General features: G+C 55.5%; 1 protein-coding gene across 1 annotated transcript in view; it reads left to right on the forward strand.

Annotated features, from left to right (window-relative positions):
• Window positions 1-20000, forward strand: part of LOC125754778 (collagen alpha-1(I) chain-like) — a gene marked incomplete at its 5' end in the record, with an annotated part of 20978 nt that overhangs the window by 565 nt on the left and 413 nt on the right. The window contains 7 exons of the mRNA XM_049107994.1: window positions 1-636; window positions 722-935; window positions 1205-1542; window positions 1796-2083; window positions 2170-3205; window positions 3243-3717; window positions 19774-19884. The exon at window positions 1-636 is cut by the window's left edge and continues 565 nt beyond it. Of these exons, the coding sequence (XP_048963951.1) occupies window positions 1-636; window positions 722-935; window positions 1205-1542; window positions 1796-2083; window positions 2170-3205; window positions 3243-3717; window positions 19774-19884 (3098 nt within the window). The remainder of the gene's footprint in view (window positions 637-721; window positions 936-1204; window positions 1543-1795; window positions 2084-2169; window positions 3206-3242; window positions 3718-19773; window positions 19885-20000) is intronic.

Raw genomic sequence — 20000 nt, forward strand, 5'->3', positions numbered from 1 at the left:
AGGGGCCGCCAGGCGCCGAACGGCGAGCGGGAGCGGTGGAGGAGAGGACCGCGGGCCACCGCGAGGGGCTTTCGGGAAGCCTCAGGCACCTGGGAGGCGAGGTCGGCGCCCAGGGCGCACGCGGGGTCCCACCGCCCGAGGCCTCCAGCGCAAGGGCGGTCCGGCACCTGAGGACGCCGGCCGGCCCCACGGCGGGCCCAAGCAACCCTGCGGGGCCTGGGGCCCAACCGCCACCGTTCACGCGACCGGTTCTCCGAGAACGCTCCCGCACACGCGCAACGACGCCCAGCCCCAACACCCCCGCGCGCCTCCTCCTCCCCTTCCTCGGAGGACCGAGAGCACTTCGCCTGGGACGGCCCCCGAGCCACGGCGGCCAAGGGGGCAAGACACCCAACAGCGGCGAGGCCGGTTTCGGTCCACGGAGGGCGGAGTTAGGGCGGGCATGGCGCCCTGCGACCGTGCGGTCGGGGACGCGGGCAGGCGGGGGCGGGGGGCGGTCGGCGGGGAGGAGGAGGCGCACAGCGGCGAGGGCCGAGAAGCGTGGGGAAGGGCCGGTCCCGAAGGGCGCGCAACGAAGGCGCGAGCCGGGCCACCGGGTAAACGCGCACGGGATCCCACCGCCACCGCACGAGGGCGGTCCCGCGACGCCCGGGACGCCGGCCGGCCTCAGCACCCTTGGCAGGCCTCCCCCGCAAACGGGCCCCACACCGCCCGGGCCCAGGCACGCGCGACCGCCGCGGGGGTCCGTCCGAACCTCCGTCCGTCCATCCGCCCGTCCGTCCATCCGTCCGGTCCAACCCGGAGTCACGACCGGGAGGCGCCCCAGGCGAGCTGGCCCGACGCACGCGCCGAGCCACCGCCGGCGGCGACTCGGCTCGGGAGCGGGCGCGCCGACAGCTGCCAGCCGCCAGCGCGGCACACACGCACACACACGGGTGAGTGGCGTGGGGGGGCGGCCGCCTCAACCCCCGGCCGCGCGCACGCTCGCACACGCACGCGGGCAAAACACCCGCACGACGCGCCCGGCCGCGGGATCCTCCCGTCTCGGAGGGGGAGGCGCAGGCCGCGGTAGGTAGGCAAAGAGCGGCACTCTGCCCAAACACGTCGCGACGGGAGTCCAACCCCGCGTCGCTGGCCACACTACACGCGCAGAGGAGGGCAGCGGCTGGGGGCTCCGGTACCCCGACACCTCTTCGATCGCTAGAGAAGGCTTTCTCACCGAGGGCGCATCGCCCCACCCGTTCGTCCTCCCAAACGGGCCCCACCAGGCGGCGCTGGGCCGAGTGGGCTCGCGGGCGGGGGCGGGTCTCCGGCAAGGGACAGGCACAGGGCAACCCGAGCGCTCGCGGCCGGTGCCCTCGAGGACGCGCCCTGCCTCGCCGCGCACGGCTCACGTCACCGCCCAGAGGAGAGCTCCTGCCTCCCGCGAGGCGGGCGAGAGGACGGAGACGGGGACACGACCCGTGCCGGGAGAGAGGGCAGCCCTCGGGCTGGCCAGCGCGCGGCGCTGGCCCGCGGGCCGGCGCTCACGAGCCCCGCCAAGTCCTCCGAGTCACACTGCCCCACGGACCCACCGCCGGCGCGGCGAGGGGGAGGAGAGGAGAGGGGAAAGGAAGACGAGGCGCCCGCGCCGCCCGCCAGGGGCACGGGTGCGCTCCCTTGCCGACTTCTTCCACCACCGCTCCTCGGACACGCCGACGACGGCGGCGGCAGCCGAGGGAGTCGCCGGGGAAGGAAACGACGCCACGCTCGGCCTCAGGCACCTGAGGCGACCTGGAGCGCTCCGGGGCACCAGGAGGGCCGGGCGCAAGCGCTCAAGCGCGCCCAGGCCGGGCTGAGCAGCGCGGCGTCGGGCCGGCCCTCCCCGCGGAGGAGGAGGGCCGCTCGCCACGGACCCAGGGCCTTCGGAAAGGCCGGCGAAGTGTCGCCGCGTCGAGGACCCCGGTCCCGCCAGCGCCGCGAGGCAAGAAGGCGGGAGGCGGGGTCGGCCGAGTCCGCACCACCCCAACCCGGCGCGCGCCGCGCACCGCCAGACGGCGGGCGCGGAGGAGCGGGGAGGAGGGCCGGCAGAACGAGAAGAGCGGTCGCATCCGCCGTGGACGCCGTCCCTCGTCTGACGCGGCTTAGGCCCGGCCCAGAGAGCACGAATCACAATCGATCGATCGGCAGCAGCTGCGGCCCGAGGGGCTTCGAGGAGCAAAAGCCCAGCGAGGACGGCGACCGGGGACTCGCTTCGCCTCACCGGCAAGCCCCTCGACTCCCGGGGGCAGGAGCGAGACAACCCCAGCACAGCGGGGACGCCTGACACGCGGCACGGAGCCTTGCGAGACAGGGGTTGTCACGGCCAACGGCCGGGTGCCACGGCATGGAGCGCACGGGGTAAAAGACCACCGCCACCTGCCCACACCGCCCTCCCTCGGGTGCCGGAGACCGGAGGGCGACACCGCGACCCGGGCCACCTGGAGTCCAGCACGAGAGCCGGCGCGCAGGCCCAGGCGGACGGCTCAGGCTCCAGCGAGCGAGGACAGGGACCGGCTCGCCGCGCGGTCAAGCCCGAACCCCACCCGCGCCCAGAGGCCCACATCTCTAAGGCGAGCGACGACGACCGGCGTCTTTACGGCTGCCCGTCTGTCTGCCTGTCGCCGAAACACAACGTGTCAGCACCTACCTGGCAACAAAAATGTTCATTTCGGGCAAGAATAAACCAGCTCGCCGGCGGGGACCAGCCACAGGTCACGACCTCCCGGGACCGTGACACGGCCAACTGTCCCAAAACCTGCCCCACGGCGCCCCCACCCCCACCCACGGAGCCCCAGGGCCATCTGGTCGACCCAGGAACCGGGGAGGAGGGCGATACGCGGTCGGTGGAGACGCCACGCCGCCACGCCGCCAAGCCAGTGATCTCCGGAGGAGACTTTGAAAATCATCAAAGTTCTCCGGAGGCAGGCACCGTGCGGAGGCCGTCCCCGCGGCCCTCAGGACCGCCGTGCCTACCGCCGTCCCCAACCCCGGCTCGGGCCAGGAGGTGGAGGGCCACGCGCGGCAGAGGCAGCCTCACCGGGAATCGCCACCGCCGGACGCCGAACGGACGGCCGCCCACCGCGTGGCACCGGTCCGACGCCCGGGACCCACCTCCGCAGCGGGCCTCGGAACAAGGGGAGAAAATCGCGTCCGACGCCCGGGACCCACACGTGCCCGCAGCCGGGTCTGTCGCGCCACCCACGGGCTTCCTCCAGGCTCAGACCGGTCCCGTCGCCAGGGCGTGACCACGGGGACAACCGAGTGACACGGAAGGCGCCCGAAGATCGCCCGAGCCACAGGACGGACGGCGGGACACACCCTGTCCCCCGCCCCCGAGGCGGCCCAGGTCGGTCCGCGCGGGCGGAGGAGGAGCCACCGGCGGGTGCTGGTCGACCCACCCAGGCGGCCGCACGGCCTCCTCCGGAGCGACGGAGGCGAAGCGGCGACAGCGGCGACGGCGACATCCCTCGCAGCTCCGAGGTCCAATCTCCGGCGAGCGCATCGCGCGCCGAGGCCCCGGCGAGCCGGACGCTCGCGCCGGAGCGCCCCTCCTCCTGGAACTCGGCCCGGAAACCGACACCAAAGCTGTTCCTTGCCTGTCGCCGCCGAGCCTCCGGAGGGGACACGCTCCATAAAAGCGGCCGCCAGGTGGCACCCGACAACCGGCGCGAACGACAGCGGGACAGATCTCGGGCGGCGAGGCCGTCAGGGCGCCTCGATCTCGCCTCTCGGCCGGGACGGCGGAGGCCCCGAGCACACGGCCGCGCACGCGCGAACCCCCGTCCTCCCGGGGCGGGGAGCCTTTGAAAACCGTCCGTCCGTCCGTCCGTCCGTCCGGGGCCTGCCGCCCGGAAAGGGGGCTGCGCTCGCCGCGCGGGCTCCCGGGACGACTCAGGCACGTTTCCGAGGTCAGGAGGGAACTAGAGCCGAAACCAGGGAGGACTCTTAGGACGGCAACGGATGCACCGTTTTTTCTCGCTTCCTTTTTTTTTTTTTCTTTTTCTTTTCTTTAGGATTTTATTTATATATTTATAAGACGAAGGAGGGAGGGAGGGAGGGAGGGAGGTCGGTCACGAAGGAGGTCTGAACCAAAGGCGCTGAGAGGACGGTGTGCCCCCGCACCACCTTCACCTCCACCCTCTCAGCGTCTGGGACCTGACCCCCCCAAATACTTGTCTATTGGGTTGAATGAGAAGAGGTCGTGAAGAGGAACCCCAATTCTGGGGGAGGGAGGCTCAAAGAACATAAGGATTTTCTTTTTCTTTCTTTCTTTCTTTCTTTCTTTCTTTCTTCTTTCTTCTTATAACACAATCTGTTTCTCCAGAATTCTCCTGCTCACGCTCAACTTCCTGTCCTTGAAGAGAAGAATGTCATTCACTCCTCCTGGCGCCTCCTCCAAGGCACCTTCCAGGGGCAGGAGAAAGGGTGGCTTCTCAGAGGAAAAGGAGGGGAGTCAGCGGGACCTTCTTTCACCTGGGGGTGGGGGGGGTGTGCGTGTGTTTCTTTGCTGCTGCTGCTACTCTATCAAAGTGTCTCCAGGTAGGGAGGCCGGGGTGGCTCAGCGTTGAGCGCCTGCCTTTGGCCCAGGCGGTGATCCCCGCATGGATGGAGTCTCCTCTCCTTCTGCCTGTGTCTCTGCCTCTGTGTGATCCGTGCGTCCGTCTCAAGGGCGGCTGCGCGTGCGGCCCGTCCGTGTGCGTCATGGTGCGTGCGCGGCGGCGGTGCTGGCTCCCGCGTGGCGTGCGCGCTGGCAGGCGCTCTGGACTACCTACATAAAATCTTCAATCAATCAACGTGTCTATGGTTCAAAACAGTACTCTGTTCCTTCGTATCCAAGTCCTATGTGATTGGACTTTTGACAGAGAAGGAGGGCGGGCCACATTTCTTCTGCTGGAGGAGAAAGGGAAGATGGGCGGGCACAGACCTGGGCATAGTCTCTCTGTCGTGGGGTGAGCGGAGGGGTCGGATTCGGCTCACGGGACGGGTCAATTTCTCCGCGGACGGACAATTGGGCAGAACGCAGGCGAACGGAGGACGAGTCATGGTCAGAAGACCATGGACAAGACCGCTATAGATGCTGGAGTTTCCGGAGCAATGATTTCATCAGAGGCACGCGAAAGCCAAAGACTTCCAGGGACGTGTTTATGACGCCGCCTGTGGTCCTTCCTTTCGAAGGACAGTGCCCACCGCGGTCGGGTCGGTCGGTCCGCGGTCACCTTAGCATATCTTCTCCAGCTCCCCGGAGCAGTGTGGTCATGCAATTCTACTTTGGGCCTAACGGGGATGGATGGGACCGACCGTGCCACAGAAAGGGAGACCGACGAGTCCTTGAGCCTAAGGCACGTCTAAGACAGTGACTCTACGTGGAGGGGAGCCCTGGGTGGCGAGCGGTCGGTTTGGCGCCTGCCTTTGGCCCGGGCGCGATCCTGGAGACCCGGGATCGAATCCACGCTCGGGTCCCTCCTGCATGGAGCCTGCCCTCTCTCTGTCTCTCTCTCTCTCTGTCTCTCTCTCTCTCTATGACTATCAAATAAATAAAAATATTTAAAAAATAAAAATAAAATAAAGTACATGGAGGCAGAAGGAGAGCTGGAGTTTTGTTGTGTGGGTTGCGTATCTGTGGAATGGGGTGGGTGGGTTTGTTGTTTGTTTTCTGGACGAGGTGAAAGAACCCTTGAGTGCAAGTATTTGCAGAAGGGTCCGGCGGATGGGAAGGTGTGGGTCAGTCCATTCACCGAGAAAACCGAGACTCGGCCTTTTAAGAACTCGGCAACGGGAGGAGTATAGCTTGGCTCATCGCAGCAACTGGCAACTCAGCAGAAACAACAGAACATTCCCAGAATGAATGGAGTTTGCAGGAGCCAACGTGAGCATGCCCCACCACCCTCCGCGGGTGCGTCCGTGTAAACACACACACACACACACACACACACACACACCCCGGCCTTCCATTTCCAAATCCACCAGAGGACTCAGGTGGTTGGGGGTGGGGATGGAGGGTGGGTGGCAGAAGGGAGGCAGGCCATCCATTCCAATGGCCCTCATTCAATCATTTCATTCAAATGCACATGGCTGTCTGTTAAAGTCGAGCCTGGGACTCTCTCCATTGAATGGCTTCTGCACCTCTCCCCAAACCCTCAGGCTGCGGCTCCCAAGCTGTGGGGAGGGAGAGAAGAAAAGAGAAGAGAAGAGGAGAGGAGAGGAGGGGAGGGGAGGGGGGAAAGAGAAGGGCAAAGAGGATGTCTGAAGAACACATTGTTTGGGGTCCAAAAGGACCCCTCCTGGTTTCCTGACCCAGGAAACCCCAAAACCCTTTGGGAATCAATCCTGGATGTGGAGGATGCCATCTCACTTCAATGCCTTCCAGGGGTGGGGTGCGTCTGGGAGGGCGTGGCATGGCGGGGACTGGTGAATCTGATGGGGAGTTAAACACATGACCACCGTGGTGTCTTAGGGTCCAGAGGCCAAACACAGGCATGGAGTGATATGGGCGAAGGACTAGAGGCCTGGCCAGGGACAGTTCTGACTCATCCACCCTGGGTGAGGGCCCAACAAGGACACTCTTTCCTTAAAGCGACGGGCCAACAGTCTCCTGGTTCCCCATCGACCTGTCCTCCCTCTCGCACCCACTTCCCAAGGGAAATCCTCAGTCTCATTCGAAGTAGTCCCTGGTCGCACAAGCCACCTTCTGTCTACTAAAAGGAGTAAGGAAGATGGACAAACATGAACCAGCCGACAGATGGCACTCCGCACGGAGGGGTTGGGGGTGGGGCCCTCCCGACAAAACGTGACTTGAGCTTGAAAACATGAAAGGGCAGAAGCTCCGGGGCCCTGCCCGGCCCCGGCCCCAGCCCCGCAGGCCCGCTCTCCGTCAGAAGAGCACTCAACTTTTGATTGCAGTCAGGGTTGTGAGTTTGAGCCCCACGTTGGGCTCAGAGATGATGAAAATGAAGGAACAAACTCTAATAACTTATGTATGGAGCGCCTGGGTGGCCTAGCGGTGGAGCGTCCAGGGATCCCCGGGTGGCTCAGCGGTTTAGCGCCTGCCTTCAGCCCAGGGCTCGATCCTGGAGACCCAGGATCGAGTCCCACGTCAGGCTCCCTGCATAGAGTCTGCTTCTCCTCTGCCTGTGTCTCTGTCTCTGTGTCTCTCGTGAATAAATAAAATATTAAAAAAAAGAAAGAAAGAAACGACTACAACATTCCATTTTAGGTGACGTGCTTTTTTTTTACCACAACTGGGGAAGAAAAGCAAAACAAACAAAAACAAACAACAACAACAACAACAAGACCACCCCCACCCCCACCCTGTCCTTGGCCTAGAGTAAGGGAATTCCTGGGTCAGGTTGAAAGAGGGGAGGGGTGATATCCTGTCGTCCGCAGTGTGGAAAACCAGGGTTCAGCAACCTGGAATTGTTTCTGCCTCGCCAGGTAGACAGACGTGGTCACTTCGTCAGCCCTGCAAAAGCAAGGCAAGAGGGGATCCCGGGTGGCGCAGCCGTTTGGCGCCTGCCTTTGGCCCAGGGCGCGATCCTGGAGATCCGGGATCGAATCCCATATCAGGCTCCGGTGCATGGAGCCTGCTTCTCCTCTGCCTGTGTCTCTGCTCTCTCTCTGTGTGACTATCATAAGTAAATAAAAAAGAAAAAAAAGAAAAAAAAAGCAAGGCAAGAGGGAAGAACCTCCGCATTTCCAAGCACCTCGTAGGGGCAACCTGGGAGGCTCGCTGGGGTTAAGCAGCTGACTCTCGGCTCATCCGCCAGAGGTGGCACTTTGACTCGCCCAGTGAGGTCGACCTCTGGAAGGAAGGATCAGGCTCCACGGTTTCGAGGCCTGGTGGCCCCGAGAAGTGGATCTGAGTGTCTCCAGGCTGTCTGATCCTATCCGAGTCAGGATGCGATCCAGGCCCTGGCCCGCTCGGTCAGTAGAGAGCACGACTCTTGACCTCCAGGCCGTGAGTGCGAGCCCACGTGGGAGTAGAGATCACTCTGAAAAATAAACCGGCGGGGGGTGGAGGAAGAGAAGAGAAAAGAAAACAGATGCCATTGCACTCAAGGAAGGCAGGTCTTGGTGATACAAGGGATTCTTCCAACAGTGGCCGGTCACAATGAGAACATATTCCCACGGAACAGACCTCACGCAGATGATTGGCAATTGCCATAAAAGAAAGATAACTCATTAGAAAAAGAGAGAGAAAGAGAGAAAAGAAAAAAGAAAAGAAAAGAAAAGAAAAGAAAAGAAAAGAAAAGAAAAAGATAACTCACTGAGAGTTTCTGAACACTGACGGTCACAGGTAGGGAGAAAAGATAAGGATTTTAAAGATTTTTTTTTCTTTAGATTTTATGTATTTATTCATGAGAGACACAAACGCACACACAGAGAGAGAGAGAGAGAGAGAGAGAGAGAGAGGCAGAGACACAGGCAGAGGGAGAAGCAGGCTCCAGCTAGGGTCTCCAGGATCACGGCCTGGCTACAGAAGGCTAAACCGCTGAGTCACCAGGGCTGCCCAAGGATAAGGATTTTAATTTGTTTACAAACTCACTCGTTCCTCCAATTTCTCTAAGGTATAGATATCTCTACAGACAAAGTTTCCTTCAAACTGGAAGAGCAAACATGAGGGATCAGCAGTGATTTGAACAAGAGTCCTTAAAAAGGGTCATCAGGACGCCTGGGTGGTTCAGCGGTGGGAGCAGCTGTCTTTGGCTCAGGGTGTGATCCTGGAGTCCTCATCGGCCCTCCTGCAGAGCCTGCTTCTCCCTCTGCCTGTTTCTGCCTCCTCTCATTGTGTCTCTCGTGAATAACTAAATAAAGTCTTTAAAAACAAAAACAAAGAAACCGGTCATCATTGTCTTTCGCTCTTTCAGTTCCATGTTGTTCCTTTTAGTTCTGTTTGTTTAAGATTTTATTTATGTATGAGAGAGAGAGAGAGAGAGAGAGAGAGAGAGAGAGAGAGAAGCAGGCCCATGCAGGGAGCCCGATGGGGCTCGAACCGACCTGGGTCACGCCTTAAGCCCAAGGCAGAGGCTCCACGCTGAGGCACCGAAGTCCCTGGTTTTGTTCTGAAATGCAGCTATTTCACTAGTTCTGAATTCATACTGTTGTTCGATGATCTCAGGGTGACAGAAACTGAGATGTGTCAAAAGTCCTTTGCGTGGTTCTTCTGGAATCTGGGATAAATAAAAATAAATAAAAAATAAATAAATAAATAAATAAATAAATAAATGTGCGTGTGTGTGTGTGTGTGTGTGTGTGTGTGTGTTTTGTTTGTTTTTGCAAGAGACAGAACATGGCATGTAGGGATCCCTGGGTGGCGAGGTTTGGCGCCTGCCTTTGGCCCAGGCGCGATCCTGGAGACCCGGGATCGATCTCCACATCAGGCTCCCGTGCATGGAGCCTGCTTCTCCTCTGCCTGTGTCTCTGCTCTCTCTCTCTCTCTCTCTGTGACTATCATAAATGAATAAGAAATTAAAAAAAAAAAAAAAAAAAACAGAAAGAACATGGCATGTACATGACATGGCGGTCACCGTGGACGTGGTTAAAGACCCGAGGAGAGTTGCTAGAGTGCAGTCGAGAAGAAAAACGGATTATGATTTGTCACACACGGCATTTTAACAATGTACCGGGCACGCTACCACTTAACGAATTTACGTCGCTTTGGAACACCCACAGCATTCACGCAACCAATATAATCTAAAAGGGCTTATGATTCTTTGTCTGACGCTGCTTCTCACGTGCCTTCACATAGCAGGTAAACGACCTATGGCTAAGAGACTCAACCTAGGGCTAGACTTTCTGGGATCCGCTGAAAATCCATGACCGGATGAAGGAACGCAGAGCCGGGCAGCCAGCCGACCAGCCAGATACACAAACCATCCATCCATCCAACCAACCAACCAACCAACCAACCAACCAACATCTCAGAAGCTTTCAAGGCCCGGCCTATAAAGGATCAGGGTCATTACAAAACTGAAAACAATGTCAGTATCTGTTCTGCCAGGGTGGCCCTAGGAGATTCCACAGGAGCTTATAGAGTTGTCTCCAAAATGTAGCTCCTTTTTTATTGAGAAGTTTTCACTCCTCACGGAGGTAATTCTGGATAAAAAGGAATATAAAAACCTGGTGGTCCGGAGAGAAAATAATAATAATATATTTTTCTCTTCTCTGTTCACAATCCTTGCCATGATGAGACTACCAACGCAAGGAAATCTCTTCATTTTAACAGAGACAAGAGCCAGTTCTAATGCTATGAGTACTAGGCTAAGCTCCATCTTCCAGTCTGTCCTGACCATGCCTACAATTTTTCAAAAACCTGTCGGGACGCCGGGTGTTTCATGTGGTTTCCTGCCTTTGGCTCAGGTCCATAGCGGGCTCCTTGCATGGAGCCTTCTTTTCCCCTCTCTCTGCCTCTCTCTGTCCCTCCCTCCCTCCCTCCCTCCACTCCCTTCCTTCTGAATAAGTAAATAAAATCTTAAAAAGAAAAAAAAGCCAGGCTCATTTCAGGACAGAATTATTTTTTTCCCTCACCAAAACATGTATTCATGCCTTGTACTTGTCTTCTACACATCTCCTACTTTGTCACACACGGAATTGTTTTCTCGTTCTCCAGTAGTCTCCATTCCATTGGCAGGCTTTTGCAAAATTGTAATATATTAACTCTTTCAGAGAGAGAGCACGTGAAAGGGGGAAGGGGGAGGAGGAGGAGGAGGGAGAGGGAGAGAGTGGGAGACCGAGCATCTTTCCTTTTTCACTATTTGGTTTCTTTATTCCGTGTGTGAGAGAGAGACAGAGACAGAGACAGAGACATGGGCAGAAGCAGGTCCCGCAAGAGAGACGGATGGAAAGGACCTCAGACCCGCATGATCGGGAACGAACGAACAGAACTTCATCCCAGATCGTGGGAACTTGTGAAATATTGGCACTCCTCCTATCGCTCCGAGCTGTCCTGTTCCGGGATGTTTACCTCGCCGCCAGCCTTTGAACTCCTAACCTACAGTTCCTTTTTTTTATTTTATTTATTTATGATAGTCACACAGAGAGAGAGAGAGAGAGAGAGGCAGAGACATAGGCAGAAGGAGAAGCAGGCTCCATGTACCGGAGCCCGACGGATCGACTCCGGCCCAGGATCGCGCCTGGGCCAGCAGGCGCCAAACGCTGCGCCACCCAGGGATCCTAAGCTACAGTTCCTACAAAGGGATGTTAGCAATATAGCATCCGGAGGTAGAGGAAACCTCTCCTCGTAGAACCCACAGGGACACGTAGACACAGACGAGACGCCAACAAAGTATATAGCCTTGGTCTCACTCCTATCTATCTGTGGAGAGGTCAGAAAGACCCGATGCTCGATCTCCCGCTGGCTGGGTGACAACAACTAGTGGGCAGCGAGTGACGCGCCCGACCCCGCCCATCCTTTGGTTTCCATTTCGAAAGAGAAGAGGCCGGTTTCCTGCAAAGATACCAAAGCCGCAGCAACAACCCAACCCGAAGAAGACCAGAGCGTCTGTCTCCCGAGCGAGCCGAGCACTGGTTCCTCACTCACCAACAGTCGGGACATGACTGATGGAACCAGAGGATTCCTAGGTTAGGTTCCGGTCCCTGGGCTGGCCTCATTGCCAGCTTTCTAATCGTGGAGAGCATAGCATTGAGGCATGAGCAAAGCACCCCATTCACCCGGTTCGGCCATCTGAGCCTCAGGTTCCCCTTCCACGTGTCCCAGGTCAGAGCACTTTGCAGAGGATAGGCCCCTAAGCAGTCCAGTGGTAGCCTGCCGGAGTTTCCTGTGGCTGGCGGGGGTGGGGTGTCCTGTGCTCAACCTTCGCTGCAGGGTTCTCTAGGGTCTGCCTTCACCCCGCCTTTACAGTGCATCGTGCGTGGTGCATGCTCCAGAGTGGGCCCCTCGGGAGAGGGACGCCGAGAGAGTGGACATATTCTCTGATCTTGACGGGCAAGGCTGTAGGGCTTGAACTCTATGGAACCAGGAAGGTTTTCTTCGCTTTCATCGCTGTTTGGCAGGTTGCCTTAGCGATCGATCAATCCGATCGAAACAAAACAAAACAAAACAAAACAAAACAACTTCTTTTCCCTTTTTGTAAAGATTCTGTTTATTTTCTCCTGAGACAGTGAGGGAGAGTTGACCACACACAGGCAGAGGGAGAAGCAGGCTCCATGTGGGAGCCCGACGTGATCTGATGCCGGGCCTCAGGATCACCCGGCTGAAGGCCGCGCTCAACCGCGAGCACCCGGCTGCCTTCTTTTCTTTTTTTCTTTTTCTTTCTTTTCTTTTTTTTTCTTTTCTTTTCATTGTTTTATTTTCAAAAGATTTTAGGTGTATGCATGTTTACACCCAGGTTAGGCCTGCCTCACAACCGAGAAATATAGAGTCCACACTCCACCACAGTGGGCAGCCAGCAGCCCTTCATCGCATTTATTGTTCATTTATTTGCTTGCTTTGTTGCTTGCTTCCTTCCTGGCTTGCTTATGTATACATTCATTCAGCCTGGTTTGCCGTCAGTCATGCATGTCAGTGCCTCTTTAATTAATCATTCATTCTTTCCTGTTTTAGAGATGTTCTATTTATCCATGAGAGACACACAGAGACAGGTATTGACAGATGCAGAGAGAAGGAGCTCCTGGAGCCCCCAGTAAGAGCCCCAGGACCGGATGAACTGACCTCAAGGGATGCTGAACACGGAGCTACCCAGGCATCCCCGTTGCTTGACTTTTTAGGGAGGCAGACAGGCAACGTGCACTCAGTGGCACAAAAGACCCAACTAGTGCTGAGTTTTCGAGCCGCTTGTCAGTGTGTGAAAGCCAATGGAGCAGGGCCCAGAAATTCAAGGCTGAGAATTTCCTTCCTCCATAATCACATTTCACAGATGCTTAATTGAAAGTGGTATCTATGGTATGGCAAACGTCTTTCTCTGTTTGGGTTCTAGCAAGACCAGAGAGTGAACCTAAGCTCACGACTGAAAGCGGTGCTGGATGCAGAGATAGAGGCAGGCAGGCAGAGCCGGAAAGGCAGGCGCCACACCGGGTGGTCCAGGTGTGAGGAGTGTGGGATCCCAGGGCAGCTGGGACGGAACAGCCTCGTCCGATCCACCCAGGTCAGAGCGCTTCCTGACAAGACAGGACCAAAGAGGGGCCTTGGGGTGGCTTTCCTCCGCCTCCTTGGGATGGGACATCTGCCCCACTCGGGATGCCCCACCCGCCTGTGCGTGTGGAGAGAGACCCTTTGTCTCGCCGCACGCTACAGCAACCAGGACAGTCCTCAAACAGGAGCACGTCACATGAGCATCGGTCCCATCTGAACCTATTCCCGTTGGGGACTCAGGTAGGGTGGTCTAGGAACACCTGGAGGAGAGGTCCTGTGGGGAACCCGACAACGCACAAGGGGTGGGTGAGGTGGGAAGAGGTGCGGACGAGGTGTGCCTGGTGGCATACTCGCAGTTTGAGCTGCCTGCCTTCGACTGGGCCCGGCGGCTCATCACGGCTTTTGGATCCAGCACGCACGCCCTGCGTGGAGCCTGCTTCTCCTCTGCCTGCGTCCCGGCCTCTCTCTGTGTGTCTCCGTGAATAAATAGCTTATTTATTCATTTATTTTTAAATTATTAATTCGAGAGAGAGAGAGAGAGAGATCGGGTGCCCGATCAATACAGTGTAAGAAATTAAACTTAAGAGAAATGGAGGGCAGCCCTGGAGGTGGCGCTGCACCTGCAGCCTGGGGTGTGATCCTGAGACCCGATCCAGTCCACATGGGCTCCCTGCAGGAGCCTGCTTCTCCCTCTGTGCCTCTGCCTCTCTCTCTCTCTCTCTCTCTTCTCTCAATAAAAATCTTTAAAATAATAAACAAACAAACAATGAATGAATGAATGAATGCATGCACGAACGAACAAATAAATAAAAAAATTAAAGAGTTTCAAAAAGAGAGTAAAAATGGAATGGAAAGATAACTTCGAGGAGAGATGTGAACGTATGTAATGCCGCTGAGCCACTCTAGGCTTAGAAAGGGTTACAAGGTATCATCATTAGGTGACGCCTGTCTTTTGACCACAACCGAAACAAAAACAAGACCTCCTGTCCCTGGCTCAGAGTAAGGAGTTCCTTGGTCAGGCTGAGGGGGTCTCCTGTGTCCGGGAGTGCAGAACCCGGTTCAGCCATCTGGACTCTTTTCTTCCTGTCCATGAGACAGGCGTGGTCGCAGAGCACACTCCTGTAAAGGCAAGGCCAGAAGGAAGAACTTCTGCATCTTTTGCCTTCTTTTCTCTTCCGTTGTTGTGGTTCCGGTGTCGTTGAGCCTCAGCATTTCACTCAAGCACCTCAGGGGCAACCTGGGAGGCCTGCTGGGGTTAAGCAGCTGACTCTCGGTTTCGTCCGCCAGGAGGTGGCACTCTTGACTCGCCCAGTGAGGCCCGAGCGTCTGAAGAGGTATCAGGCCCACGGTTTCCGAGGGCTCGGGTGGCTCCTCGAGAAGTGGATCTGAGTGTCTCAGGCTGGCTGATCCCATCTGAGTCTTAGGATGTGATTCCAGGGGCCCTGGCCCGCCGGTCAATAGAGATCACTTTGACAAATGGACCCGGGGCGGGCCGGGGCCGGGGCCGGTGGGGGGCGGGGGAGAAAGGGAGGGGGAGGGAGGAGGGGAGGGCGGCGTGGGGACCGGGAGGCGAGAAAGACAGACGCCATTCTACTCAAGGAAGGCCTTGGATACAGGGATCCTTCCAACGGTGTGCTGGTGGCAAGACACGGATTCCCACCGACCTTCTAGAGGATTTACAACGCAGAGAAGATGACTCACTGAGAGTTTCTGAACTCTGTCAGGGTTTCGTGGACCTCATTCAGTTCCACGTTGTTCCTTTTCTGTTCGGTTTCCATGCAGCTTTTCATTAGTTCCGCAACTCCTACTGTATGTAGTTGGACAATCTCAGGGTGACCAGACACCGGATTCGCCAGAGTCCTTTCCGCAACTTCTGAAAAGTGGACCGCATTGTTGCAAGACCTTCCTAACAACACCTGCACGACAGGGAGGTCACCCACGGATGGACGTGCCTAAAGACCCAATGAGAATTCATTATAATGCAGTCGAGAGGAAAATCCGACCAGTTTCTGTCACACACACATACACACACACAACACACATGCTAGATACAGCATTTAAAGTTCAATGTGAGTAGCACTTACCAGGACGTTCAAGTTTAGGAATTTCATTTCCTGTTCGAACACCGCAGCATTCACCCACACAATGTAATCTAAGAGGGCATGGTTCTTTGTCTGACAGTGCTTTCATGGCCTTCCCATGAGGTAAAGACTCAAGAGCAAGAGACTCTATTTAGGGTTTGGCATTCTGGGATCCGCTGAGAATCCACGAACGGATGAAGGGACCAGTAGACAGACAGACAGACAGGCAGCCAACCAGCCAACCAAAAACATCTCAGAAGTTTTCAACATGCCTGCGGCTGATACACGGATCATACAAACGGAAATTCTCAGTGTCTCTTTCGCTGGCTCCTAGGAGATTCTACAGGTGCTTAGAGTTGTCCCCAAAATGAAGCTCCTTTAATGTGAGAAGTTTTCACTCTACGTAGTAGGGAAGACCGGATACAAACGAACCCAAAAAATAAATAATAAGCAAATAAAAGTGAAACAAGAACAACCAAAAAAAAAAAAAGGGAATCTAAAACCTTGCTGTTCTGGGGTAAAGGAGAAACACACACACACACACACACACACACACACACACCCCAAAAACAAACAAAACCCCAACCAAACCACCACAAACCAAGCAACCAACCAAACAAAAAGCACCTTGTCTTTGTCTTTTCTTCTGTTCACACTCTATCAAGAGTAGACTACCAATGCAAGAGAATCTCGCCATTTTAGCAGAAGAGCCAAATCTCAGTACACCAGTGTAGTAGTAAAACCACTTCTTCTCAGTCCGTCCTGACCACGCCTGCAATCCCTTTTCAAAAGTCTGCTTCGGGCGCCTTGGGTGGCTCAGCGGTGGAAGGTCTGCTTTGGCTCAGGCCTGATCCAGGTCCTGGGATCCAGATCACATCGGGCTCCCCACGTGGAGCCTACTTCCTGCCTGTGTCTCTGCCCCTCTCTCTCTCTGTGTGTGTGTCTTCTGTCTGTCTCTCTCTTTCTCTGTCTCTGCCTCACTGTGTTCTCTGCCTGTCTCTCTGTCTCTGTCTCTCTTTATCTCTCTGCCCTTTTCTCTGTCTCTTTGTCTCTCTCTCCCCTTCTCTCTGTCTCTCTCTCTTCTGTCTCTGCCTCTCTCTGTGTCTGTCTCTGTCTTCTCTCTGCCTCTCTTTCTCTGTCTCTCTCTTTGTCTCTCTCTCTCCTTCTCTCTGTCTCTGTCTCTGCCTCTTGCATCTCTGCTCTTTCTCTGTGTCTCTCTCCTTTTCTTGTCTCTCTTTTATCTCTCTGCTCTCTCTTGTCTCTCTCTCCCTGTCTCTCTCCTCTTCTCTGTGTCTCTCTCTTTCTCTATCTCTGTTCCTCTTGTCTCTGTCTTGCTTTCTGTCTCTCTCATCTCTGTGTCTCTGTCTCTGTGCCTCTGCTCTCTCTCTTTGTCTCTCTTTCTCTGTCTTTCTCTGTCTCTCTCTGTCTCTGTTTCTCTCTCCTTCTCTCTGTCTCTCCCATGAATACATAAATAAAATCCAAAAATAAAAAACAGAAAACAAAAAACAAATCTCAAAATCTCCTTCATAAATCCCTTCTATAATTTCTTTTTCCATTCCGTCAGTCTTAAGTGTTCTTTCTCTAAATAGCCAGGCTTTGGGACGCCCCTGTGCCTCAGCTTTGAGCCGCCTGGGTTCAGCTCAGGGCGTGATCCCAGACTCCTGGGACCGAGTCCCATATCAGGGTCCTCGCGATAGAGCCTGCTTCCTTGTCTCTGCCTGTCCCTGTGTCTCTCAGGAATAAGTAAATAAAATCTTAAAAAAAAAAAAAAAGCCAGAGTCATTTCAGGACAGATTCATTTTCTTTATTTTCTATTTTTTTTATTTTATTTTATTTTATTTTATTTTATTTTATTATTTATTTTATTTTATTTATGATAGTCACAGAGAGAGAGAGAGAGAGAGGCAGAGACACAGGCAGAGGGAGAAGCAGGCTCCATGCACCGGAGCCTGATGTGGGATTCGATCCCAGGTCTCCAGGATCGTGCCCGGGAAGCAGGCAGGCGCCAAACCACTGCGCCACCCAGGGATCCCCGATTCATTTTCTTTAACCACCACCACCACCACCCGATTTTCATGCCTTGTATCTATTCTACATGTCTCCTACTATCTCACACAGAGGTTGTTTCTTATCGTTAACCAGTAGTCTCGATTCCATGTGGCAGATTTTTTAAAATGTATTATTTTATACTTTTGAGAGAGGAGAGAGAGAGAGAGAGAGAGAGAGAGAGAGAGAGAGAACTTTGTGAAGGGGAAGAGAGGGAGGGAGGGAGACAGAGACAGAGACATAGGCAGAAGCAGGCTCCCCACAAGGAGCCAGATGTGGAAAGGGGTCCGGACTCGGATACCTCCGCCGCCCCAGAATTGGGCCCTGACCCAAAGGCCGATGCTCAACCCTCAACGCTGAGCCACCCAGGCGGCAGACTGTTAACCTCAGAAACCTCAGTCTCTGGTGAAAAGTCAGTAGGAACCACGGGCACATTGTCTATCGTACCAGAAACTTAGATTGTCAAATGTAAGAATACATGTGATAGTTTTTAGAAACACGTGTGTGTGTGTGTGTGTGTGTGTGTGTGTGTGTTTGTGTATGTATTGTTGGGCTGGCTGAGAGACAGGGGCACCAAAATGCGGACATCTCAAACTGGGTCAAAATGGCTGATCTTCCCGTCAAAGCATCCCTGACCACCACATCATCTCCAGTGAGTCAAAGCCTAGATGGGAAACCGAAACTTTCCATCCAGGAACCGCCCCCGCCCTCCCCATCGTCTGATACTATCCCCCCTACTCCCAGCAATCACCTAAGGACACGGTGTTCCCTTGTCTAATTTGGCTAGGGACCCACCCGATCCAGAGTCGGAACCAAGAAGGCTTCAAAACCCCACAGTCCCAACCCGCGCGACTTCCTGACTCTGGCCACCTCTCCGAGTCATGGAACCCTGCCCAGGAGCGCTCCCCATTAAAGCACTCTCCTACCTACTGCCTGGCTCTGCTGGTTTTTATTTCTCCGCTGTTCATTTTGTAAAACCACATGTAGGACACAATTTTTTTTAAGATTTAGAGAGAGGGGGCAAAGACACAGAGGGAGAAGCAGGCTCCAGTGCAGGGAGCCTGACGTGGGACTCGATCCCGGACTCCAGGATCACGCCCTGGGCTGAAGGCGGCACTAAAACGCTGAGCCACACGGGCTGCCCTGTATGATACAATTGTGAAGGAAGCACGAAACAGGGATCCCGGGTGGCTCAGCGGTCCTGCAGGGTGCCCGCCCTTCCTCTGCCCGTGTGTGTGTGTGTGTGTGTGTGTGTGTGTGTGTGATGAATTGTGAATTAAAATTAAAAAAAAAAAAGAGGAAGGAAAAGAGAAACGAACAAACCAACCTGAAACACGTTTACTGACACACCCAGGTATCTGCAGGTTTCTGAATCGAAAAGAGAAACACAAAAACTGAGGTGGGGGAGGGGGAAGGAAGAAAAGGGCAAGGGGTGGGGAGGAAAACACAACACCACAAAACAAAAACCACCTTGGGTGTCTTACTGACTCACACTTTAGTATTTTACCTTTCTGTTGGAAAGACAGACGCTAGGTATCCGATGAACTGAACCCAATTTATCAATTAAGCTAGTTACACCTTCAAAGTTCCAGGTCACCAAAGATTTGGGAAGCTATTGTAAAAGTTTAACCTATAGACCTTTTTTTTCATTTTTTATTTAAATTTATTTATTTATGATAGTCGGGGAGAGAGAGAGAGAGAGAGAGAGAGAGAGAGAGAGAGAGAGAGAGAGAGAGAGAGAAGAGAGAGAGGGAGACAGGCAGAGAGAGAAGCAGGCTCCATGCACCGGGAGCCCCGACGGACTCGATCCCGGGTCTCCAGGATCGCGCCCTGGGCCAAGGGCAGGCGCCAACCCGCGCCACGCAGGATTCCCTTTTTCATTTTTTCTTTTTCTTTTTTTTTTAACCTGCTTGCTCGTCACAAGGAAAAGTACACAGACGGAGCACTGATCATTTGAAGTAGTTTCCGTGGACAAATCCTCAGAGGCACAACTCCACTAATCCGCTGAGTTCACAGCAAAGTTGAGTACGCCTGTCCTCGGGGCCTGACCCTCCGGCATGGGCATGGTATCCGGTGGGTCCGGTGAACAAGGGGATAAGTAGTTCTCCTTTTCTTTTCTGTGCCTGTGGGTCTAAGAAGACACACACGTGTCTTGTTTCTTTGTAATGAGGCGAAGGGTCTATCTCGATCACCACCATTCCAGGCCCACAACCGTGACGGGAGCAGGCACATCCCACCGCCCACCCCAACGGCGGCGGAGGGGGCGCGTGGGGACAAAACCGGTATCCGTGATGAAGTGTGACGGTGATAGGTAGCTCCCAGGACACGCTCTTTACAGGAAACCCACAGGGACCGCGATACGCAGAGATGACTGAGGCTGATGTGAACAGGCTACCACCCTGGCAGATGCCCACCTCCAAGAAACTCCTGGACGCGTGTTCAGCAGTCCCGTGACTACAAGCAGCTTCGAAAGGAGCCACAGCCACCAAAACCCTCTGTGGAGAGGCATCTCTGAGTCTATCCTGATGGCCGCTGCAGACGCGCCTGGAGATCATCCCACCGTCCGCCTGCCCGCCTGCCTGCCTGCACGTGAAGAGAAGAACGCGGCCCTACTTGTGCGGCTCCAAGCAGGCCTCGGCGGGCCTGCGGGTGTCCGGGCCTGTCCTCGCCTGTCCGTCACCATCCAAGGAGGCTCGCAGCCAAAGCCGCAGATCCAGTCCATTCAGCAGTCCATCGAAAGGCTCTTCGGAAACCGCTGGCCTCTG

Source organism: Canis lupus, unplaced genomic scaffold, assembly GCF_003254725.2.
Source record: "Canis lupus dingo isolate Sandy unplaced genomic scaffold, ASM325472v2 SANDYSCAFF125, whole genome shotgun sequence".
Taxonomy (NCBI): domain Eukaryota; kingdom Metazoa; phylum Chordata; class Mammalia; order Carnivora; family Canidae; genus Canis; species Canis lupus.